The 18,673-nt window shown below is 47.5% G+C and overlaps 1 protein-coding gene across 1 annotated transcript in view; it reads right to left on the minus strand.

The window, feature by feature from the left end:
- The window catches only part of SMG6 (SMG6 nonsense mediated mRNA decay factor), a 241,730-nt gene that overhangs the window by 106,761 nt on the left and 116,296 nt on the right, over positions 1-18,673 (minus strand). The window contains exon 13 of the mRNA XM_004593965.4: positions 7,945-8,146. Within this exon, the coding sequence (XP_004594022.2) occupies positions 7,945-8,146 (202 nt within the window). The remainder of the gene's footprint in view (positions 1-7,944; positions 8,147-18,673) is intronic.

An 18,673-nucleotide genomic window follows, 5' to 3' on the forward strand; every position in this document is an offset into this window, starting at 1 on the left:
TTTTTATCCAAAAGGCAGATTTTACAAAGAAAGAACAAGGGACAGAGAGGTTCACTTCCTAAATGACCACAATGGCCACAGTTGAGCTGATCCAACGCTGGGAATCAGACACCTCCTCCAGGTCTCCCACAAGGGTGCAGGGTTTCAAGCACATGGACCGTCCTCTGCTGCTTTCTCAGGAAGCTGGTTCTGGAAGTGGAGTTGCTGGGACACAAACCAGCACTCATTTGGTATGCTGGCACCACAGGGTGGAGGATTACTGTGCTGCACCACATCACACTGGCCCCAGTAAATAAATCTTTAAAGAGCCCTGAAATTAAGCACAAAGCAGGGTGCGGCACGGTGGCCTAGCGGCTAAAGTCCTCACCTTGCATGCACTGGGATCCCATATGGATACTGGTTTATATCCCGGAGGCCCCACTTCCCATCCAGCTCCCTGCTTGTGGCCTGGGAAGGCAGTCCAGGACGGCCCAATGCTTTGGGACCCTGCACCCGCGTGGGAGACCTGGAGGAAATACCTGGCTGGATCGGCACAGCACCGGCCGTTGCAGCTCACTTGGGGAGTGAATCATAGGATGGAAGATCTTCCTCTCTGTCTCTCCTCCTCTCTGCATATCTGACTTTCCAATAAAAATAAACGAAAAGAAATAAGAAAAGAACAAAGTATATATTGCATAATCTCAGTTTTGTGAAAGCAAAAGAAATAAGTGATATAGGGAGAACTGGCTAGGATATAAGCTACTAATATTGGATAACTGTTTTCTTTCTAGAGACACAGAAACACACACACACACACACACACACAGGTGGGAGGGTGGCAAGCAAGCCCTCATCATTTGGTTCATTCAGCAAGTTACTGTAAACATGGGCTGGGTCTGGAACAAAGCCAGAGCTGACAGGTAGAAACATAAAACTCAATACAGGTCTCCCATAGATGACAGAAAAACAATGTCTTGAGCCATTGCCCCTGCCTTCCAGGGTCTACATTGGTAGTAGGCTGGAGTCAGGAGGCAGACGTGGAACTGAACGCAGGCACTCTGCTTTGGAATGCAGGTGTTTACCTGCTAGGCTAACTACCTCCTCCCAATATTTCCTCTCTCTCCCATCCATACTTCTATCTACCTCCTTTCCCCAGACCACTCTGAAGTAAATCCTAGATACTGACTTGTTCATCAGAACATGGTCTGATGACTTAGATCTAGATGACGTAAGTCCCGTACTTCTTACTAGTTGTGTCACTTTGGGTAAGCTATTTAACAATCATTCACTGAATCTAAGATCCCTTTTCCCTGTTGATTCTATACCTGTGATGTGTTTCTCAAAGTACAGTCAGCTTCATTCTATTGCTCTTGTCCTAATCCATAATTGCTGTAACTTACTTCTGGATAATTCTAGTAGCCATCTATTTTCTGGGTCTGATTCTACGCTGCAGTGGAGTACACTGCTACTTTTGCAAATGCCAGCATCCCATATGGGTGTCAGCTAAAGTCCTAGCTGCCCACTTCCAATCAAGCTCCCTGCTACAGCACACTGGCAAGCAGAGAAAGACGGCTTGAGGACTTGGGCCCCTGACACCCACATGTGAGATGAGGATGAAGCTCCGGGCTCCAGCTTTGGTTTGGGCTATCCCAGCTCTGGCAGCTGCAGCTTTCTGGGGAGTGAACCAGTGGATGGAAGCTCTTTACATCTGTTTCTTCTTTTATCTCTCTGTAACTCTGCCTTGCAAATAAATAAATCTGTAAAACAAACAAAAACCAATCTCCCTCCTGTCTCCTCTTGCTTATTCTACACCTGCATCTTTACTCACGATTTGTTTGTTTTAGGCAGAATACTAATCCTGCAAAATGGTCAATAAATCAGAAATTTCAAGCAGAGAAGCAAGTTTGGAAAATATTACAAAGCAATTGTTTTTTAAGACTTATTTCTTTTTAATTGAGAAATCAGATATATAGAGAGGAGGAGAGACAAAGAGGAGGATCTTCTATTCAATGATTCACTCTCCAGATGGCCTCTTCTGGGTCTCCCAAATGGGTGCAGGGTCCCAAGGCTTTGGGCTTTCCTTGACTGCTTTCCCAGGCCACAAGCAGGGCTGCTGGGACTAGAATTGGTGCCCATATAGAATCCCGGAGCGTTCAAGGTGAGGACTTTAGCCTCTAGGCTACTGCACCAGGCCCAAAGCTATCTTTCTTATAATATATGCTAGAACATTAAAACATAAAAAAAAAATACCCACTGAAATGGGATCTTTTTAAATAGTTTTACCATTATGTGATCACATAATTCTTTCCCCCTGCCCAAGCACTCGCAACAATTAGGAACCTAAAAAGAAAACATGACAGACGTGTCTTAGAAATACAATGAAGTACCTTGAATGCAATGCCTTCATTGGAACCCTATCAGCTCAACAAAACGGTAAGAACTCTTTCTTGCCAGCCTCAAACTCACACATGCTGCTGGAAACGAGTCCTTGAGATCTCTTACATTTCTCAGTAGTGAACCACAGAAGCTGGGGAAAATATCTATCTTATTAGATTTTTTTTTTTAAGATCTCTAACAGGTCAAGAGTTCCTGGAGATTTCCTGTGACACATCCATACTCAACTTCTAGATTATCCTTCAATGACCCACACAAGTGAATCACCACTCTTAACTCCTGCGCTCCAGTCTCCTATTTACAAAATGGAAGCACTAATGCCTATAATGTAGGCTTATTTTTCTCTTAAAATTTTTATCAAAAAAAGTTCTCATTTATTTGAGAAGGATACAAGAGAGCATACTATCTACCAGTTATTCCCCAAATACGTGTGATGGCTAAGATGGGGCAGGGCTGGGAGGAGCCAAGAACTCCACCCAGGTCTCCCCGTGCGTGGAAGGAACCCACTGACCTGAGCCATCAATGCTGTCCCGACGGTCTGCATCGGCACGAATGCTGCGGTCAGGCTTAGAACCCACGTAAGCCAACACGGAATCTGGGCATCTTAACCACTAGCTTCAACACTTGCTCCTTTGCGGGAGGCTTCTTGGGAAAACGTAAAAACTGTGAAATGACCTACTCCAGGGAGTAATACATGGTATCTGGCTATTGTTCCTTGCCAGGGAGAACAATAAAGCAGACTAAAATGACAAGGAAGGTTTTGGATCATGGAAATCTCTAACAAGGAATGAAAAGTCACTTTGGCCACTGGGAACAGATCATATTCCAGATGAAGAGAAAACCAATCACAAAAACCCTTGGGCATGAGTGCATGTTTTGTCCGAGGAACAGCAAGGATGGCAGAGCGACCAGAGCTTAGTGGGTATGAACAGAACAGCAGCCACGGTCAGTGCTGTGCTGACAGGGAAGACAGGCATCACAGGCTGTTTTTAAAACTTCAGCTTTTACTCAAAATAAGAAAAGGCAAAGGAAGGTTTTACAGAAGAATTGATAATTTCTTGATGTCTTTTTTTTTAGATTTATTTTTACTGGAAAGTCAGATATAGAGAGAGGAGAAGAGACAGAGAAGATCTTCCGTTCAATGATTCACTCCCAGAGTGACTGCAACAGCTGGTGCTGCGCTGATCTGAAGCCAGGAGCCAGGACCCAATTCTGGGTCTCCCACACGGGTGCAGGGTTCCAAGGTTTTGGGGCCGTCCTTGACTGCTTTCCCAGGCCACAAGCAGGGAGCTGAATGGGAAGCAGAGCTGCCGGGACTAGAACTGGTGCCCATATGGGATTCTGGCATGTGCAAGGCAAGGATTTTAGCCACTAGGCTACTGTGCTGGGCCCAATTTCCTGATATTTTAAACAGATTATTCTGTAGCCCAGGGCGACGCTCTGGTGGCTAGAGTCCTCAGCTTGCATGTGCCTTGCATGCACTGTGGGTGCTAGCTGGTGTCTCTGGATTCAGATCGACTCAGCTATAGCTGTTGTAGCCACCTGGGAAATGATCAGCCACAAGGGATCCTTCTCTCTGTCTCTCCTTCTCTCTGTGTATCTGCCTTTCTAGTTGTTACGGGAGCAGGAAGAAAGTGAAACCAGTTAGAAGGGATTTCAATGAATCACTTCAGGGTACAGTGGTAGGGAAGAATTGTTATCTGCTTGTATGCTGAAGGTATAGACATGGATTCATGAGGTAACACAAGAACCAAGAATAACTCTGAGGGGCCAGTGTTGGGGAGAGCTGCAGTCTTTGACATGGGCATCCCTTATGAGCGCCGATGTGTTCCTAGCTGCTCCACTTACAATGTAGCTCCCTACTAATGGCATGGGAAAGCAGCGAAGATGCTTAAGTATTTGGGCTATGGCCATTCACGAGAGACCTGGAGGAAGCACCTGGCTTGAACCTGGCTAAGCCTTGGCTATTGTAGCAATGTGGGGATTGAACTCATGGGTAGAAGATCTCTCTTCCTCTCCAGCTCTTTCAAATGAATAAGTCCTTAAAAAAGTAACCCTGAGAATTTTGACATGAAGAAATGTGATGTCAACGGCCTAGTACAGTGGCCTAGCAGCTAAAGTACTCGCCTTGAATGCGCCAGAATCCCACATGGATGCAGGTTGTAATCCCAGCTGCTCCACTTTCCACCCAGCTTGTGGTATGGGAAAGCCTTGGGACCCTGCACCTGCGTGGGAGACCTGGAAGAAATTACTGGCTCCTGGCTTTGGACTGGCACAGCACCAGCCGTTGCAGTCACTTGGGGAGCGAATCATCAGATGGAAGATCTTCCTGTCTTTCCTCCTCTGTATATCTGACTTTGTAATAAAAAATAAATAAATCTTAAAAAAAAAAAAAAGAAATGTGATGTCAAAGATGTCATTCAGCCAGATGGGGAACAATGAACGAAGAGCAGACTTGAGGGATCGGAAAGGGTTATTGGTCTTAGGAGTCTGGACTTGGAGATGCTGGATTCAACACACCTGCTTCACAGCCCTTGTGTACAGACCTATCTTGCTGTGAATGAGAAGGATTCCTGGAGCCCGTGAGTCACCAGCACAGGCTGCAGGCTGGACTGCTGGCTCTGTACTGTTCTCCAGTCAGATCATACATCTGGTATCTGACACTGAAGCTGGGAGTGCCCATGAGCTAATGAAGATGGGGCTTGAGAAGTCACAGGCTGGACAGGACTTTTCTCTTACTCTGTACTGAAAAGACCACTAACTCCACAGACCATTCATCAAAGCACTCTCTGAAAACAGTTACCTGGTGGTCACAGAGTCAAGGGTACTAGAATGCTCTGCCCTCAGCCAAGAATGTCCAGTTTCTCTTCTAACTGAACACCTTTCCAAAATGTAAACAACTTGCTAACTGTCCTCAGCTTTGCATGCTACAAGTGCTCATTATCGTCCCTTTCTGGGACCAGAGTGTAGAATTTCTCTCCAAGTTTTTGTTGGAAAGACATAAAATGAGTTATTCGCTTCGGAAAGAGAGGTTCTTTCACTCCTAAGATCTATTAGTCATTAGAAGCATCCAAAAGTATGAATTTTGATACGCCCATGCTTAGAACTTTTATATACTAAAAGACATTTAGTCAAAGGAAATATATGCTCTAATTCAGATATAGGGCATCAATATGTTATTCATGGCACTGAAAAAATGGGAACACTCCTTTGGTTCAACATAGCAAAATTGGGACCCAAGACTGTGACGCAGCATGTTAAGCTGTTGCCTACAATACCAGCATCCCACATGGGTGCTGGTTTGAATCCCTGCAGCTCTACTTCTAACCCAGCTCCCTGCTAACGCATCTGGGAAAGTAGCAGATGGTGACCTGAGTGCCCGGGCCCTGCACCTACGTGGGAGATGTGGACGAAGCTCCTGGCTTAGTCCTGGCCATTGTGACCATTTAAGAAATAAACCTGCAGGCGGAAGAGCTCTCACTGTCTCTCCTTTTCTCTAACTTTGCCTTTAAAATAAGGCAAATAGGGGCTGTGAAATAGTAAGCTAAGCCTCCACCTGCGATGCCAGCCTGCCACACGGGCTCCAGTTTAAGTTCCGGTTGTTCCATTTCTGATCTAGCTCCCAGTTTATGGCCTGGGAAAGCAGCAGAGGCTGGCCTGAGTCCCTGGAACCCTGCACCCACGTGGGAGACCAAGAAGCTCCTGGCTTCAGACTGCCAACTTTGGCCTTTGGGGAGTGAACTAGCAGATGTTCTCTGTCCCTCCTCTTCCTGCAATTACACCTTCCAATAAAAATAAATCTTCAAAAAGCTCGGTAGGACAACCATTCCAGGTTGCAGCTTCCTGGGAAGTTGCAGGAGACGGCTCATACCCTTGGGTCCCTGGGAGGCCTGGACTGAGTTCCCAGCTTCTGGCATTGGTCCATGCCACTGCAAGTGTTTGGGGAATGAACCAGCAGATGAAAGCTCTTAGTCAAGTTTCTCTGTCTCTCAAATACTAATAATAAAGGTCACATATAAGAATACATGAGTCCAGCACAGTAGCCAAGTGGCTAAAGACCTCATCTTGAACGCACCAGGATCCCATATGAGCATCGGTCCTAATCCCAGAGGCCCCCTTCCCATCCGGCTCCCTGCATGTGGTCTGGGAAAGCAGTCGAGGACGGCCCAAAGTCTTTGGACCCCGAACCCACGTGGGAGACCCAGAAGAAGTTCCTGTCTCCTGGCTTCAGATGGGCACAGCTCCAGCCATTGTGGCCCCTTGGGGAGTGAATCATAGGATGGAAGATCTTCCTCTCTGTCTTTCCTCCTCTTTGTGTATCTAGTTTTTCAATCAAAATAAATAAATCTTAAAAACATGCATTAAAAATATTAAGCAACGAAAAACTATGTATAATGTGGTCTTCATTTTGTTTTTGAAAAGAATGCATGTGTGTGTGTGTGTGTGTGTAGTAGAACTTAAACATTATCACATATGGTTAACAAAATACCAGTGCTGTTACCTGTAGGCTAAGGGACTAAGGACAAAATATTTCTTTGACTTGCATATGATCTCCGAATTTTCCATAATGAACAAATGCTCTTTTGGACTTTAAATATGTTTTTTAAACTTTTTTATTCAATATAACATGACTCATATTTGCATTGTTTCCAATTCATGCTAAGAATTAGTTTTCATCTTTTTTTTAATTAAAAACAAACAAAACAAAACAAAAAACTGGCCACCAATGTCGCTAGAACACACCTAGGTGAAAAGACTTCCCCCTGAGCAGCCATTTGTGTGCTCCTCACCAAAGGCCTCCCTCCCCAGGATGTGCAATGATAATAATCCTGCACACAACCCTTCAGGGCACCCCTGCCTGGGCACAGGAAGCCTGCTGCCCCCGCCCCCGGCCAGAGCAGCAGCGGGACATCCCTGCCCTCCACCTGGCTGAAGACTCAATTGTTAGGCAGGGACTAGGAGTTCCATGGTCCCCTCCAGTGCAATACTTTGTTTTCTATAAACAGACAGACAAGAAAGAAAAAAAAAGTTTAAAACACAATCCTTAGAGGAAAGAAAATAGAAACCAGGCAGCGGGGAATGCTTCATATTCCTAAAAGCTTTTTTTGTGAGTTAACACATGGTGTCTGCTTCTCTCTAGTCACCTATTTATCACTCTCCTCCTTAGAGAAGGGAAAAAGCCCTGGCTGTTTTCCTAGCGCAGAGTTTTGTGGCTGGGGGGAAGGAGGAAGGGGGAGGAAGAAGGGTGCTTTAAGCATGATGCAAACCATTTGGAGCTAAGTGAGAGCCCTGCCAACACAAGCTGCACTATTTAAACAAGTGAGGAAATGATCGTATATACAACATGCCAGCGAGCACACACACACACACCAAAGGAAGTCGAGAGGGCTTTTTTTTTTTTCAGGACACAGAGCTAGATGTCAGCGGCTAAAAGGTCGATATTTTCCCTTAACACCCTTCTCAATGACTTAATCATGTTCCGTTTGCACAGAAAACTTCCCAAGAATAAAAAAAAGTCTAGAGAATTAAGAGGAGGGGTGAATGGAGAGGGATGTTTGGCCTGGGACTGACCTTGTCCGAGGTTTGCTCCACATAGCAGGGGTCCTGTGGGGCAGCCAGCAGGGGGACAAAGCCCGAGAGGAGCCGATCCTCTTCCAGGATGAGCAGGTTGAGGTCATCGTCCGGGTCCTTGTACAGGGGCACCTCGGACTGGTTCACCGCGGTCAGTATGTTACAGAAATCAGCCAGCGTCGACCACACATCCACAGCAAGCCTGCGAGGAGGAATAAGGTAAGACAAGAAGTGTGCCTCGCAAGTAGGACCAGTAAAAGCGTTCCCAGCCCTTGTGAGCAGGAAGGTCCTGGCAGCAAAAGCTGTTCTAGGCTGGCGACTGTCAGAAAATTGCACCAAAATGCCAGGATACTAAACTGCACCCAGGGCAGTCATCTGCGGCAGTATGTGTCCATCCATGCAAAGTTTAAACTTATTTTATTGAAAAAGCAGAGATAGAGATAGAGATACAGAGAGACAGAGACAGAAAAAGAGAGAGTCCATCCACCGGCACCCTCCACAAGAGACCTCAGTCTGCCAGGGCTGTGCCAGACTGAAGCCAGGGATTTCTTTCAGGTCTAAGTCTTGGGTACAGGGACTCAAGACTCTGTGCCATCTTCAGCTGCTTTCCGAGGTGCATTAGAAGGAGGCTGGATCAGAAGTGGAACATTCAGGACTTGAACTGGTGCTTAGATGGTTTGCTGGCATTGTAGGAGGTCTTAACCCGCAACACCACAACACTGGCTTAGAAGGGGGAGTTTTTAATCCTAACCAGAGAGGAGAAAGAATTTAGAGAACCAGTTGCCTAATGCGGGTCCTGTCATCTTTCCAGACAGTGTGCCTGAGATACTTACTGAAACACTCTAGATCCCCAGTGCCCGGTGGCAGCTCTCGGAACTGCCAAGGATATGCCACACAGACAGCAGCGGGGCATCAGCCGCTCTCCTCCAGCCAGTCACGCACAGTCTAGCTCACTGTGCAGAGTCATGTGGGGCTTTCCCCTACTATGCTTCAGAACTACGTATGTATAAGCAGGAAAACAAACAAACAGTCAAACACTGATCCAACAAAAACCTCCTTCCTGCCTGCCAAGATCCTCCCAGAAGGTGAAGTCTCTCCCGCACTCCGGCAGAGGCGGCACCGGCAGTGCTGTCTCAGTCCTCCCAGGCTCTCTGCCTTCTCTCATTTGGAAGGACAAGGGGTGGCCAAGTGTCTGGTCACCAGCACTGGCCCAGTCGAGCTGAAAAGTCCCATTTCCCCAGAAACCTCTCAGCTCCAGGAAAATCAGGCTAGTTGGTCATTCTAACGGTGTATCACAGGTTCAGGCTGAACCTGAGAAAAATCTCAGAACCCACAAAATTTGGCTCTCCCTAGGTGAAATTCCATTATAAAAAGAGGGTTCATTTCTCTGTCACCGTCAGTTGTCAGTAGAGGTCATCATTTGCTGTGGCTGAGATTCCTGTGTTGCTGGGTGCTATAAATTCATCAGGCATTTTATTTGTTTTTGCTGTTGCTGCTTTGCTTGCCCCAGGTACCTCTCTAATCACGGTCAGATATGGGGGGGTGATGAGATTACAGAATCTAGAACTCCCCAGAAGGGAGATTCTTGCACAGGAGTCCCACCTGGTAGGGAGGGACCTCAGATCTAACCAACCTGCTTCTCCTAATGACTGGCAAGAGGTGGCATTCCTGGGACCAGCCGCTGGAGAAAGTGAGCTAGAGGTATGGGAACTCTCTGACGGGTTCCAGGTGGAAAGAGGCTGCCCTGGTTTATTTACTGTAATCACTGCACTAAGAAAAGGCAATGAAATGAAACATCTTGATTTCAAGAGTGTCCTGGGAACCAGGCGGAACACGGCTCCATTAATCACACAGCGGCACATAATCAACACACGTGTACTGCAGGAGGAACCTGCTTCCCAGGATTCGCCCAGGAGAAAGAACACGTTTGGGAAGGATCACAGTGGGGGGGACACGAGTTTTCCAAAGCTGCTCTCTGCACAGACACCGACAACCAGACTCATTCACAAAGCTCCATCTTTTGGCTCAGCCGGGTTTGGCTGTCAGAAATGTTTAAATATGGAAAAAAATAAACAGTTGCAACACGTTTCTGTGCAGAGATTTGCCTGAGCCCCTTTGTGATGTAATGGGAAACGCGGCATTCAGGCTACCAGCTGTAGAATAAACAGAACTTCGAGGGTTAAAAGGAACTGAACTTTCCACGACCCCATCTGTAGAGAAGAAAATAATAAGAGGAATGATGCTCTGCCCCACAGCTCTGATAGTTTATCCTCCGGTCCCGGCTGCAGAGACAAGCACCGGATGTGATAGGGCTGCTCAGGGCCGCCTCCGAGGTTAGCGCTGCCCATGGGAGACGAACAGGGAGGCTCTTCCAGTTCCCCACTTCCTCCCCCAGTGCCCTGCTGGCCACTTGAGCCCATTGCCTGAGTCTGATCCCACAGCGCTGGTGAGCTCTGGCCAACAGGCATTGCTCGGTTGCAGAGCAGCAATTTGGAAAATAAACAGGAAAGACGACAGTGAGAAGGAAGAAGGTGAAAAGTCTCCCAGCTGAATTCTTGGCTTGAGGGCCCTGGTTGGTGTAGCGCAGGTCAAGGCTGCTAGAGGACATAGATTGGTGGGAGGGTGCCGAGGGGAGGAAGATGGAGGGGTACAGTGACCGGGCGGGGTGAGACAGCAGCATCCCTGGTCAGAGAAGCAGCAGAAAATTACCCATGGCTGGCACAATGGGAGGCCCCACATCTCTCTCTCATCCTCCCACCCCTACCATTTTGGATCCAAGAAGAAATATGTGGTACCATGTGGTTCTCATTACCAAGCTCTCCTGTCCCCTAGGGCTCAGATAAACCAAAACTGACTCCTCCCAGAAATTGCTGGCCACCACCAGGGACCCCTGCCCACATCTGCCTATTGCCCAGTGCCACCCACCTTGTACCAAAACCTTAAGACTCACTGCAAAAATAAGGTGGATCAGAGTTCCTACTTCAAAACTGATTTGTAAGCCAGGAGCTGATGCCAAAAGACATAGGAAGTGCCCTGAGTCCCTAATTCAGAAATATAAATAAAAGTGGTCCAAGGGCCAAGCTAGACTGAGCAGAATGAAGGGAATACACAACATACTTTGATGAAAGACCGTTTCTGCCCCGGTCAGTTCAAAGTGATCACATATTTGAACTCTTGATTCTGAGCAGGTGTTTTCTTCTTGGGTCCCAGAGGGATCACCCAAGCTTGTTCATATTTCCCATCACTATTATCTCCTCTCACTGGATACCACAGACAAGAATACGACTATGTGAATAGCCACAGATCACGCACAGCCCTACAAGGCAGTGGAGAGTGTCAAGAAACTAACACTAAAAGAAAGAAGTGTTCTGCAAAAATTAGGTGATGCTTTTGAACCGAAAAGTCAAAATATTTCTGAGAGAGGTGACAGGCCAGCACTGTAGCAGGCAGAGCCTCTGCCTGTGGCACCAGCATCCCATATGGGTGCCAGTTCAAGTCCCAGTGGTTTCATTTCTGATCCAGCTCTCTTCTAATGCTCTGGGAAGGCAGCAGAGGAGGGTCCAAGTCATTGTGCCCTTGCATGCACATGGGAGACTTGGAAGAAGCTCCTGACTTTGGAAAGGCCCAGTTCCAGCCACTGAGGCCATCTGGGGAGTGAACCAGCAGAGGATGGAAGACCACTTTGTCTGTTTCTTCTCTTTCTATAACTCTGCCTTTAAAATAAATATAAAATAAACCTTAAAAAAAAAAAAAGAAAAAGACAAAAACGACGACGAAGAAGGAAGAGGTAGTAGATTCCTGGAAACCAGGCATCAGCACCGCAGCTTACTCCCACCAGGCCCCGGCTGGGAAGTTGGTCCCATGGGTGAATACAGTATTTCCTGTCTGAATGGAAGCAGAAAAGCTTAGCTTTTTCCTGCTTCAGTTCCTTATCCCAATGAGGAGCACCCCCTAACCTTCACCTCTTAGCGGCCCTTGGACCCTGAAGGACTCAAGATTGGCTTAGGCCAGAGTCCAAAGTCAAACATGGATGGCTACAAGGAGCTTTAAACAACTCCCAGTCTTGTGGATGAGCTTTGGACAGGACTTCCTACAGGATTTTCTGACCTCAAACGAGCTCTGATTCTAAATGGATCCTCCAGAGTGCTGTGGGCTCATGCAAGTCCTCCAGCTTGTTCCAGTTCAATCTGAACTTGGAGGAAACTCCTAGAGCCCAAGAAATCCCATTAAAGTTAGGGTGAAGCCTTCACCAAGCGGACACAAAGCAGCCAGAGAATATGAAACTGTCCAATGAGCCCGTTTATGGCTCCCAGAAAGGTGGCAAGGGAGTCTCTCAACAGCTGTGATGTGATTAGTGAGCAGGGATCAGCAGTTGCAGGGCGACCCACCGGCCCAACCCCACAGAACACACCACACACCAGGAGAGCAGACCCCTGGCTGGAGTCTGAATACCAGGTCCTAGCTCAGGACAGGCCGGCAGTGAGGGGTGAGAGTTATGCACTCAGAACCCAGGCTCTCTCCCTTCCCTACAGACATGCATTCACTGACTCCACCAGGAAAGGAAAAAAATAAGAGTTAATTTACTTTTTATTGCCTCAGAATTCCAAGGTTTAATGTAGCTGTCAGTTTGAGTGCAGTGCAGCTGCTGGCCGATACAATGCAGCCCAGGCCAGCCCAGGTGACTGGGGAAACACATTTCACAGAAATGAACCAACACACACTCTTGCCTGGTTGTTTGGGGGATATTGACTTGGGGAATCAGATTAACCCTTCAGGCTGGGGTTAGTTCTGCAAACAGCATTAGAAAAGCAGCTTCAATCCAGAGAACTGAGAAGCCATACTCCCAGGAGGGCCAGTGGGTTTCTGTGTTTCTGAGTTGAGCTTTCTCATAGGAGATGTTACCCAACTACAGCATGCTCCATGCTCCGAAGATTAAGGTGTGAGGTATGTGAGGCATATTATATCCCACCAATCTACTTCATCGTCTGGAACTCAGAAAGAAAGGCAGAACTGCCAGCTCTACAGGGAACAGGTCAGGTGGGACTCTCCTAAAAACCCCAACTGGGGTAGGACTGAGGGAAGGATAGAGTCTGGAAGGAGCTAAGTGCTAAGGCTTGATCAGGACTCAGTCCATCTTTCTGGGAAATACAAGGAGGACTGAGGGCTCACTCCTTCATATTTTCACTGGAGGAACAGCCTGACTGGTGATTAATATCAAGTACAATGACCCCATGTTACAAGCCTGCAGGGGCCTGTGGAGGTGGCCATTTCCTGTGTAATACCAGCTTGTTTAAACACTAACATTCAAACTCCACAGCTGCAGAACAAACCCGGAAAGAGTTGAGTGAGAAGAAGCCCTGCATTGTGTTTCAGAGCTATAGATGATCAGAGAGGTAGTACAGATGGGAAAGGACTTGGAGTCTTCTGGTTCCTGGGGTGAGGAGATGTGGAAATACAGCCAAGATGGCACAGATTCTGGGCACAAGGAAGCTGAAAAGGAGAAAGGTTCATGGAACACAGCCTCAAAGGTGAAAGACAAACGGCCACAAGAAAAAGACAAAGGAAAGTCTTCTGGACACACTATATCTGGTTTTAAAAAGGGTCAAGTAAGATCATCATTGCCCTGATGGCTTTCTCAGGCAACTGGAGAAAACTGCAGGAGGTGAGCCAATCACAGCACAAAGGTTACTGAATCCAAAATACCTGAGCTTTAAAAATGGCTTAGCAGGCCCCCTGGAAAGCCACAATGTCATGCTACTGCTTACCGTGGGCCGAGGATCTGGTTCTGGTACCAAAGTGGTAGGTAGTTCAACATGCCCTGGGATGAGGTAGTGAGATTTAGGAAATAGAAACACTGTCTTTCAGATGCCATCATGATACAGGAAAGAGACAAAAATATCAGGTCTCTCTATTCTAGAAGACAAGGGCAATAAGAGACTGTTCTCCAAGAACAAGAGACGCTTATTGGGTGACCCTAAAAATGTTAGGACATCGTTGAAGATGAGCCCTTCTACCCTTCCAGTGTATACAAACAGATCAGATCTGGTCTTTGGAGAGTCCTCAACTCTAAATCAGTTTTGTCCAATAATCATATTCTGAAGCTTGGTCATCCTGTATTATTCCAAGAACATGGACTTCACATTCTAAACTGTGTAGCTGGGACCTTATGGCCCAGCAGGTCATGGTAACCTACCAGGATTTCTTAAGTACCAGACCACCTCTACAGTACCCCCTCAGCCCTCAATCTCTATCTAGGTCAGAGCTTTATTTGATTGCAGTTCTTCCAAGCCACACACTTGTGCACAGCCTCTGTCACATCATCATGGTGTGTTAAACCCATCAGCACTCTGTGTTTGGGAATGAGCAGCCCCTAGGGGATCTTGACATCTCCACTGCAAGACTGGAGCCCTCGGCAGCCTCCCTGGTGCTGATTCTCACGGTTCCTGCCTCTCCAAACTTTCAGCTGTAACCACTCCAACACGTCTTCTTAGTTTAGTACATACTGGACCCAAATAACCTCAGCCCAGAGCTGGAAAGTACTCTCCCTGGGGTCAGCTGCTGTACCCTGCCGGGGTCAGACGGGAGCCTTAGGCCAACACCCCTTCCTCTCACAGGGAACCCTATGGGAGGAGTAGGGAGGGGATGGAAGTTTCTGCCGTGGGAGAGATCACGTGTGCCCCACACTCAGCACTTGGAGGAAGAGGAACCCCTTGGTGCCAGGCTGTAGTGCTGACGCCCCAACCCGGAGCCAGGGAGACTGGGTGGGGAGCCAGGGTAGCAAAGGGGCTTCCCACAATCACTACCACTTCCTTCAGGGAAGTGCTGATGGACTATTACTTAGTGACCTCCTAAAATGCCCTTTTGGGAAGACGTATTAAGTGTCCTTGAAGGGGTGCCGATTAGACTTGGGATTAGTTCTTATTTCAGAACTGCCCTATGAGACTGAGTGAACTAGCTATTTTTTTTTAACTTAAAATTTCTATCCCAACTATAGGTTCAGCACTGTAGGCTCCCTGAGGAAACCGGCTAACTACACACTCCCTTGTATCCCTAGTCTCGCCATAGGACAGTACTTCAGAGGGCTCCCTACAAGTCTTATCCAGTGTGCTCTGCAGAGTATATAAGACAAACCATGAAAAAACAGCAAGTCCAGAAATTCTGAGTTGTTTTTTTTTTTTTAACAGTACTCCAATCCAACAGTGTGATAAATGCATCCGAACTACAATTAGGAAGATATATAGCATCAGAATGCGAAGGTCTGGGCAGCCTGGTGAAACGCGGGCTCTCCAGGGCCCCAGCTATGTTTCCCATTATGTAACCCTGGTCATGGGCAGACAGCCAGACTCCAAATGAAAAAGAGACTCTGGCTTGGCACTGATTCTATTTTCCTATCCTCATTCGGGGTCAGCGCAGTGTCATACAGCTGCAGAGAAAGCTCTGGGGATTAAAGCTGGGAAAGCCTCCAAGACCAGGACCTGGGTTCAAGTACCAGCTGAAAGCAATAAACCAACTGCCACAGCTGGGCTAGGTTTGGATGTTCTCAAAGTCCCCTCTTTCACTTACTGAGAACTAGAGATCAAGATGAGGGAAGATTTGGCTGCAGCAGAGACTGTGAAGTAAGGTGAGTCGTAGCACTGCCCTGGCCTTGCCACAGGTCCTGGGATGCCAGGGGCCCCTGTGCTTATGCTCCTGGAAGTTTGCAGCTCTGCTCCTCTCCATCAGCTGACATATACACCTTTCCTCACACTCACAACAGGCCTAGTACAAAAGTTACGAAAGTGTGCTGAAACCATGCTAACACATGGGGTAGGTAGATGGTTCTCTGAAGTTGGTGGTCTCTTCTAAACAGACCAAAAAACTTTGTACTGTTTTATAGTGGGAAAGGCCACTTTTTACACCAATCTATAATCCTCTACACCAAAAATCTCCTGGGATAGAAGCCCCCCTATTACAACCTCTAACAGGTGACACGCTGGGTCTGACTCACAGGTCTACTAAGTGCCATTTTGACAGAAGGCACAAAGGGTCCCGTAACTGCCTGAAGCATTCTCACAGTGCTGCTCATTCACCATCATCCTAGGTGTTCCACATGAACAGGAAGCAGAGTCATGTGGGCAAAGAGGAGAAAATAAACGTCATTAATCACAAGTTTTGAAATCCTCAGGAGAGTGGAGGATGCTGCATAAGCAAAGGGTACCAAAGAGAGACTGGGAGGGGACATAGGGAGCAGGAGGAAATAAAGGTCCAGCATGTCAGAGTGACCATTTGGGAGTGGGCTTTCTGGAGGAGAAGCAAACCTGGCCACCTTATCTCAGGGGTGAAGGAGGACAAATGCAGGCAAAAACCATGGAAAGCATGCAACAGAGAGGTGCTAAGTGGCAGCCAGGACAGGTTTGCTCTGTTGAACTTTGACATCATTCCTTGAACAACTATATCATCCAGTTGGGCTCCAAGACAGCAAGCCTTCCTTTATGCTTAAGTGTGCACTTTAAACATGACCAGTTACAGATAAGATGACAGAAAGAGCACAGAGGTATTTTATCCTTGATTATGCTGACATCCGGAGCCCAGACTGAAGTCAGAACACACAAAGTGGTGCTCACAGCTACAGGAACTTCTTTACTGGGAAATTAGATTCAATACATTTCGCTCTCCCTGTGAAGAAAAGTCTGAAAAGGCTAAGCAAATATGATTCACGTTTCCCAACCCCAAACCCCTCCCTCTTCCCTTACACAGTACCCCTCTTCCACCCTGCAACCTCTCTGTAGCCCAGGATGTGAAATCCAGCTGGGGATGACCGTAGCTTAGCCCACGTGCCCAGCTGCAGATTGAGTCCTTGCCCAAAGATGGGCAGCGGCTCGCAGAGCCGGCAACGGGCCATTTGCTGCAGCATCCAAAGGGAAAACAGACTCAGCACCTCAAGCATATGAAGCCCAGTACTTCCTGTGTGAGCTTTCCATTTCCTCAGCCAAATAAAAGCCAAGGGAATGGGAGGGAGGAGGGATGAAGGGAGACATGTGGCAGCAGAGAGTTAACAGACCTGACAGCTCAGGCTATGGGTGAATGGAGACTGAGTGGACTGTATCTAAGGGACCTGTGGTTGTGAGGTGAGGTGACCCAGAGAAGGCCCAGGGACAGAGGTCTGCTGCCTCATCCCTTAGGCGAAGGGAGGAAGGATTAACAAGCCCTGCTCATGCTCAGAGACCGTGGCTTGGACACTTGGGAGAGCTGAGTCCCTTTTTGGCATTTTCTTTCAAGTCCAGACTGTTTCCACTGCTGGGAAACATGACCCCTACCAGCATCTCTGTCACTTTCTTTTGGTGGCCCCTAGCTGCCCAGCTCAGGGCAACCCTGATTCACGTGGGGTGTATTTTGGAAATCTAGGAGAACAGAGGTAAGGATGCAGAGAACTACACCATGCCATGAATATTATCTATTCAGTTATAGAACCAGAGCTGGGGGTGGGGGAGATGGGGACAGTAGAATTAACACTTCAAAGGTGATTGTTAGGGTGAGAAACAAGGGGAAAAAATCTAATTGGAGGGTGGGGGTGGGTCAGCCCACACACATCCACACAGAAAAATCAACTGTTGCTGCCTCCCCTCTGTGGTTTACCTATGGATTCAGTCACATGGTTGTTCCCCAATCCATTCCACAGAGGTGTCACCGGTACAGCCACAATCCCTCCTCTTATCCTCCTATATTCACTCCTCCTCTGGGCCCTCCCGAGAGCACAGAAGAGGAATGCTGACTGACCTGAAATATACACTTACACTCAACCCAGAACCAGTGACAGCACACAATGCAGAGTCGGGGGGGGGGGGGGGTGGAGTAAAGGAAGAGAAGGAGAAAAGAAACATGGAAGGAGAAAGCAAAGCAAGGCAAATACACCGAGAGAGGTGGAGATAAGAAGAAAATGAGAAAGGGATGGACAGTGAGCAAAACCAATGAGAGAGGCAGTCTGTATGCAAACACATGAAGACCCCACCATGCATGTGAGCACCCAGTGACCCCTATACAGAGAAGGCAGCACATGGAAACAGGCACCACGTCAGTAAGCCTTTTCTGTAATGGACTAGAGCTAAATATGTGAGGCTCTGTGAGCCATTCAGTCTCTGTGGCAACCCCCACCTCTGGTGCTGAAGTGTGAAAGCAGGCACCAACAGAGACAAATACACAAGGCTGTGCTCCAACACCACCCTAATGGACATGGAAATTTGACTTTTGCATTACTGTTACAATTCATTAAACGGTGTTCTTAGGAATTTTTTTCAATCATTTAAAAATTTAAACTATTCTTAGGATTGTAGGTCATAGTTTGCTGACCCTTGATATAGACAGACACACATAACAGACGCGTACAAAAGAAGCAGGCAAGGCACAGAGTCTGGGAGGCCGAGGCCAACCAAGCCAAGCAGGCAGACATTGAAACCCACGCTCTCACAGGACACAGCTGCACACAGCAGTTCCAAGGGGATGAATGAAAACAGAATGGCATGGACCCATGATCAGACACAGACATGACCAGTCTGTGATACATGAAACTCATAAAGTGCCACTGCTAGGCACAGACACAGACATGAGGACACATGACCACAGATGGACGCATGCAGACACAGCAAGAACCCCCGGCTATACAACTCCCCCCAGAGGACACACAAGACTTTCAAAGTCAGACACTGAGACACACAGACTCACAGGCACACATAGGTAAATGGACCCAGACAAG

Source organism: Ochotona princeps, chromosome 17 (assembly GCF_030435755.1).
Source record: "Ochotona princeps isolate mOchPri1 chromosome 17, mOchPri1.hap1, whole genome shotgun sequence".
Taxonomy (NCBI): domain Eukaryota; kingdom Metazoa; phylum Chordata; class Mammalia; order Lagomorpha; family Ochotonidae; genus Ochotona; species Ochotona princeps.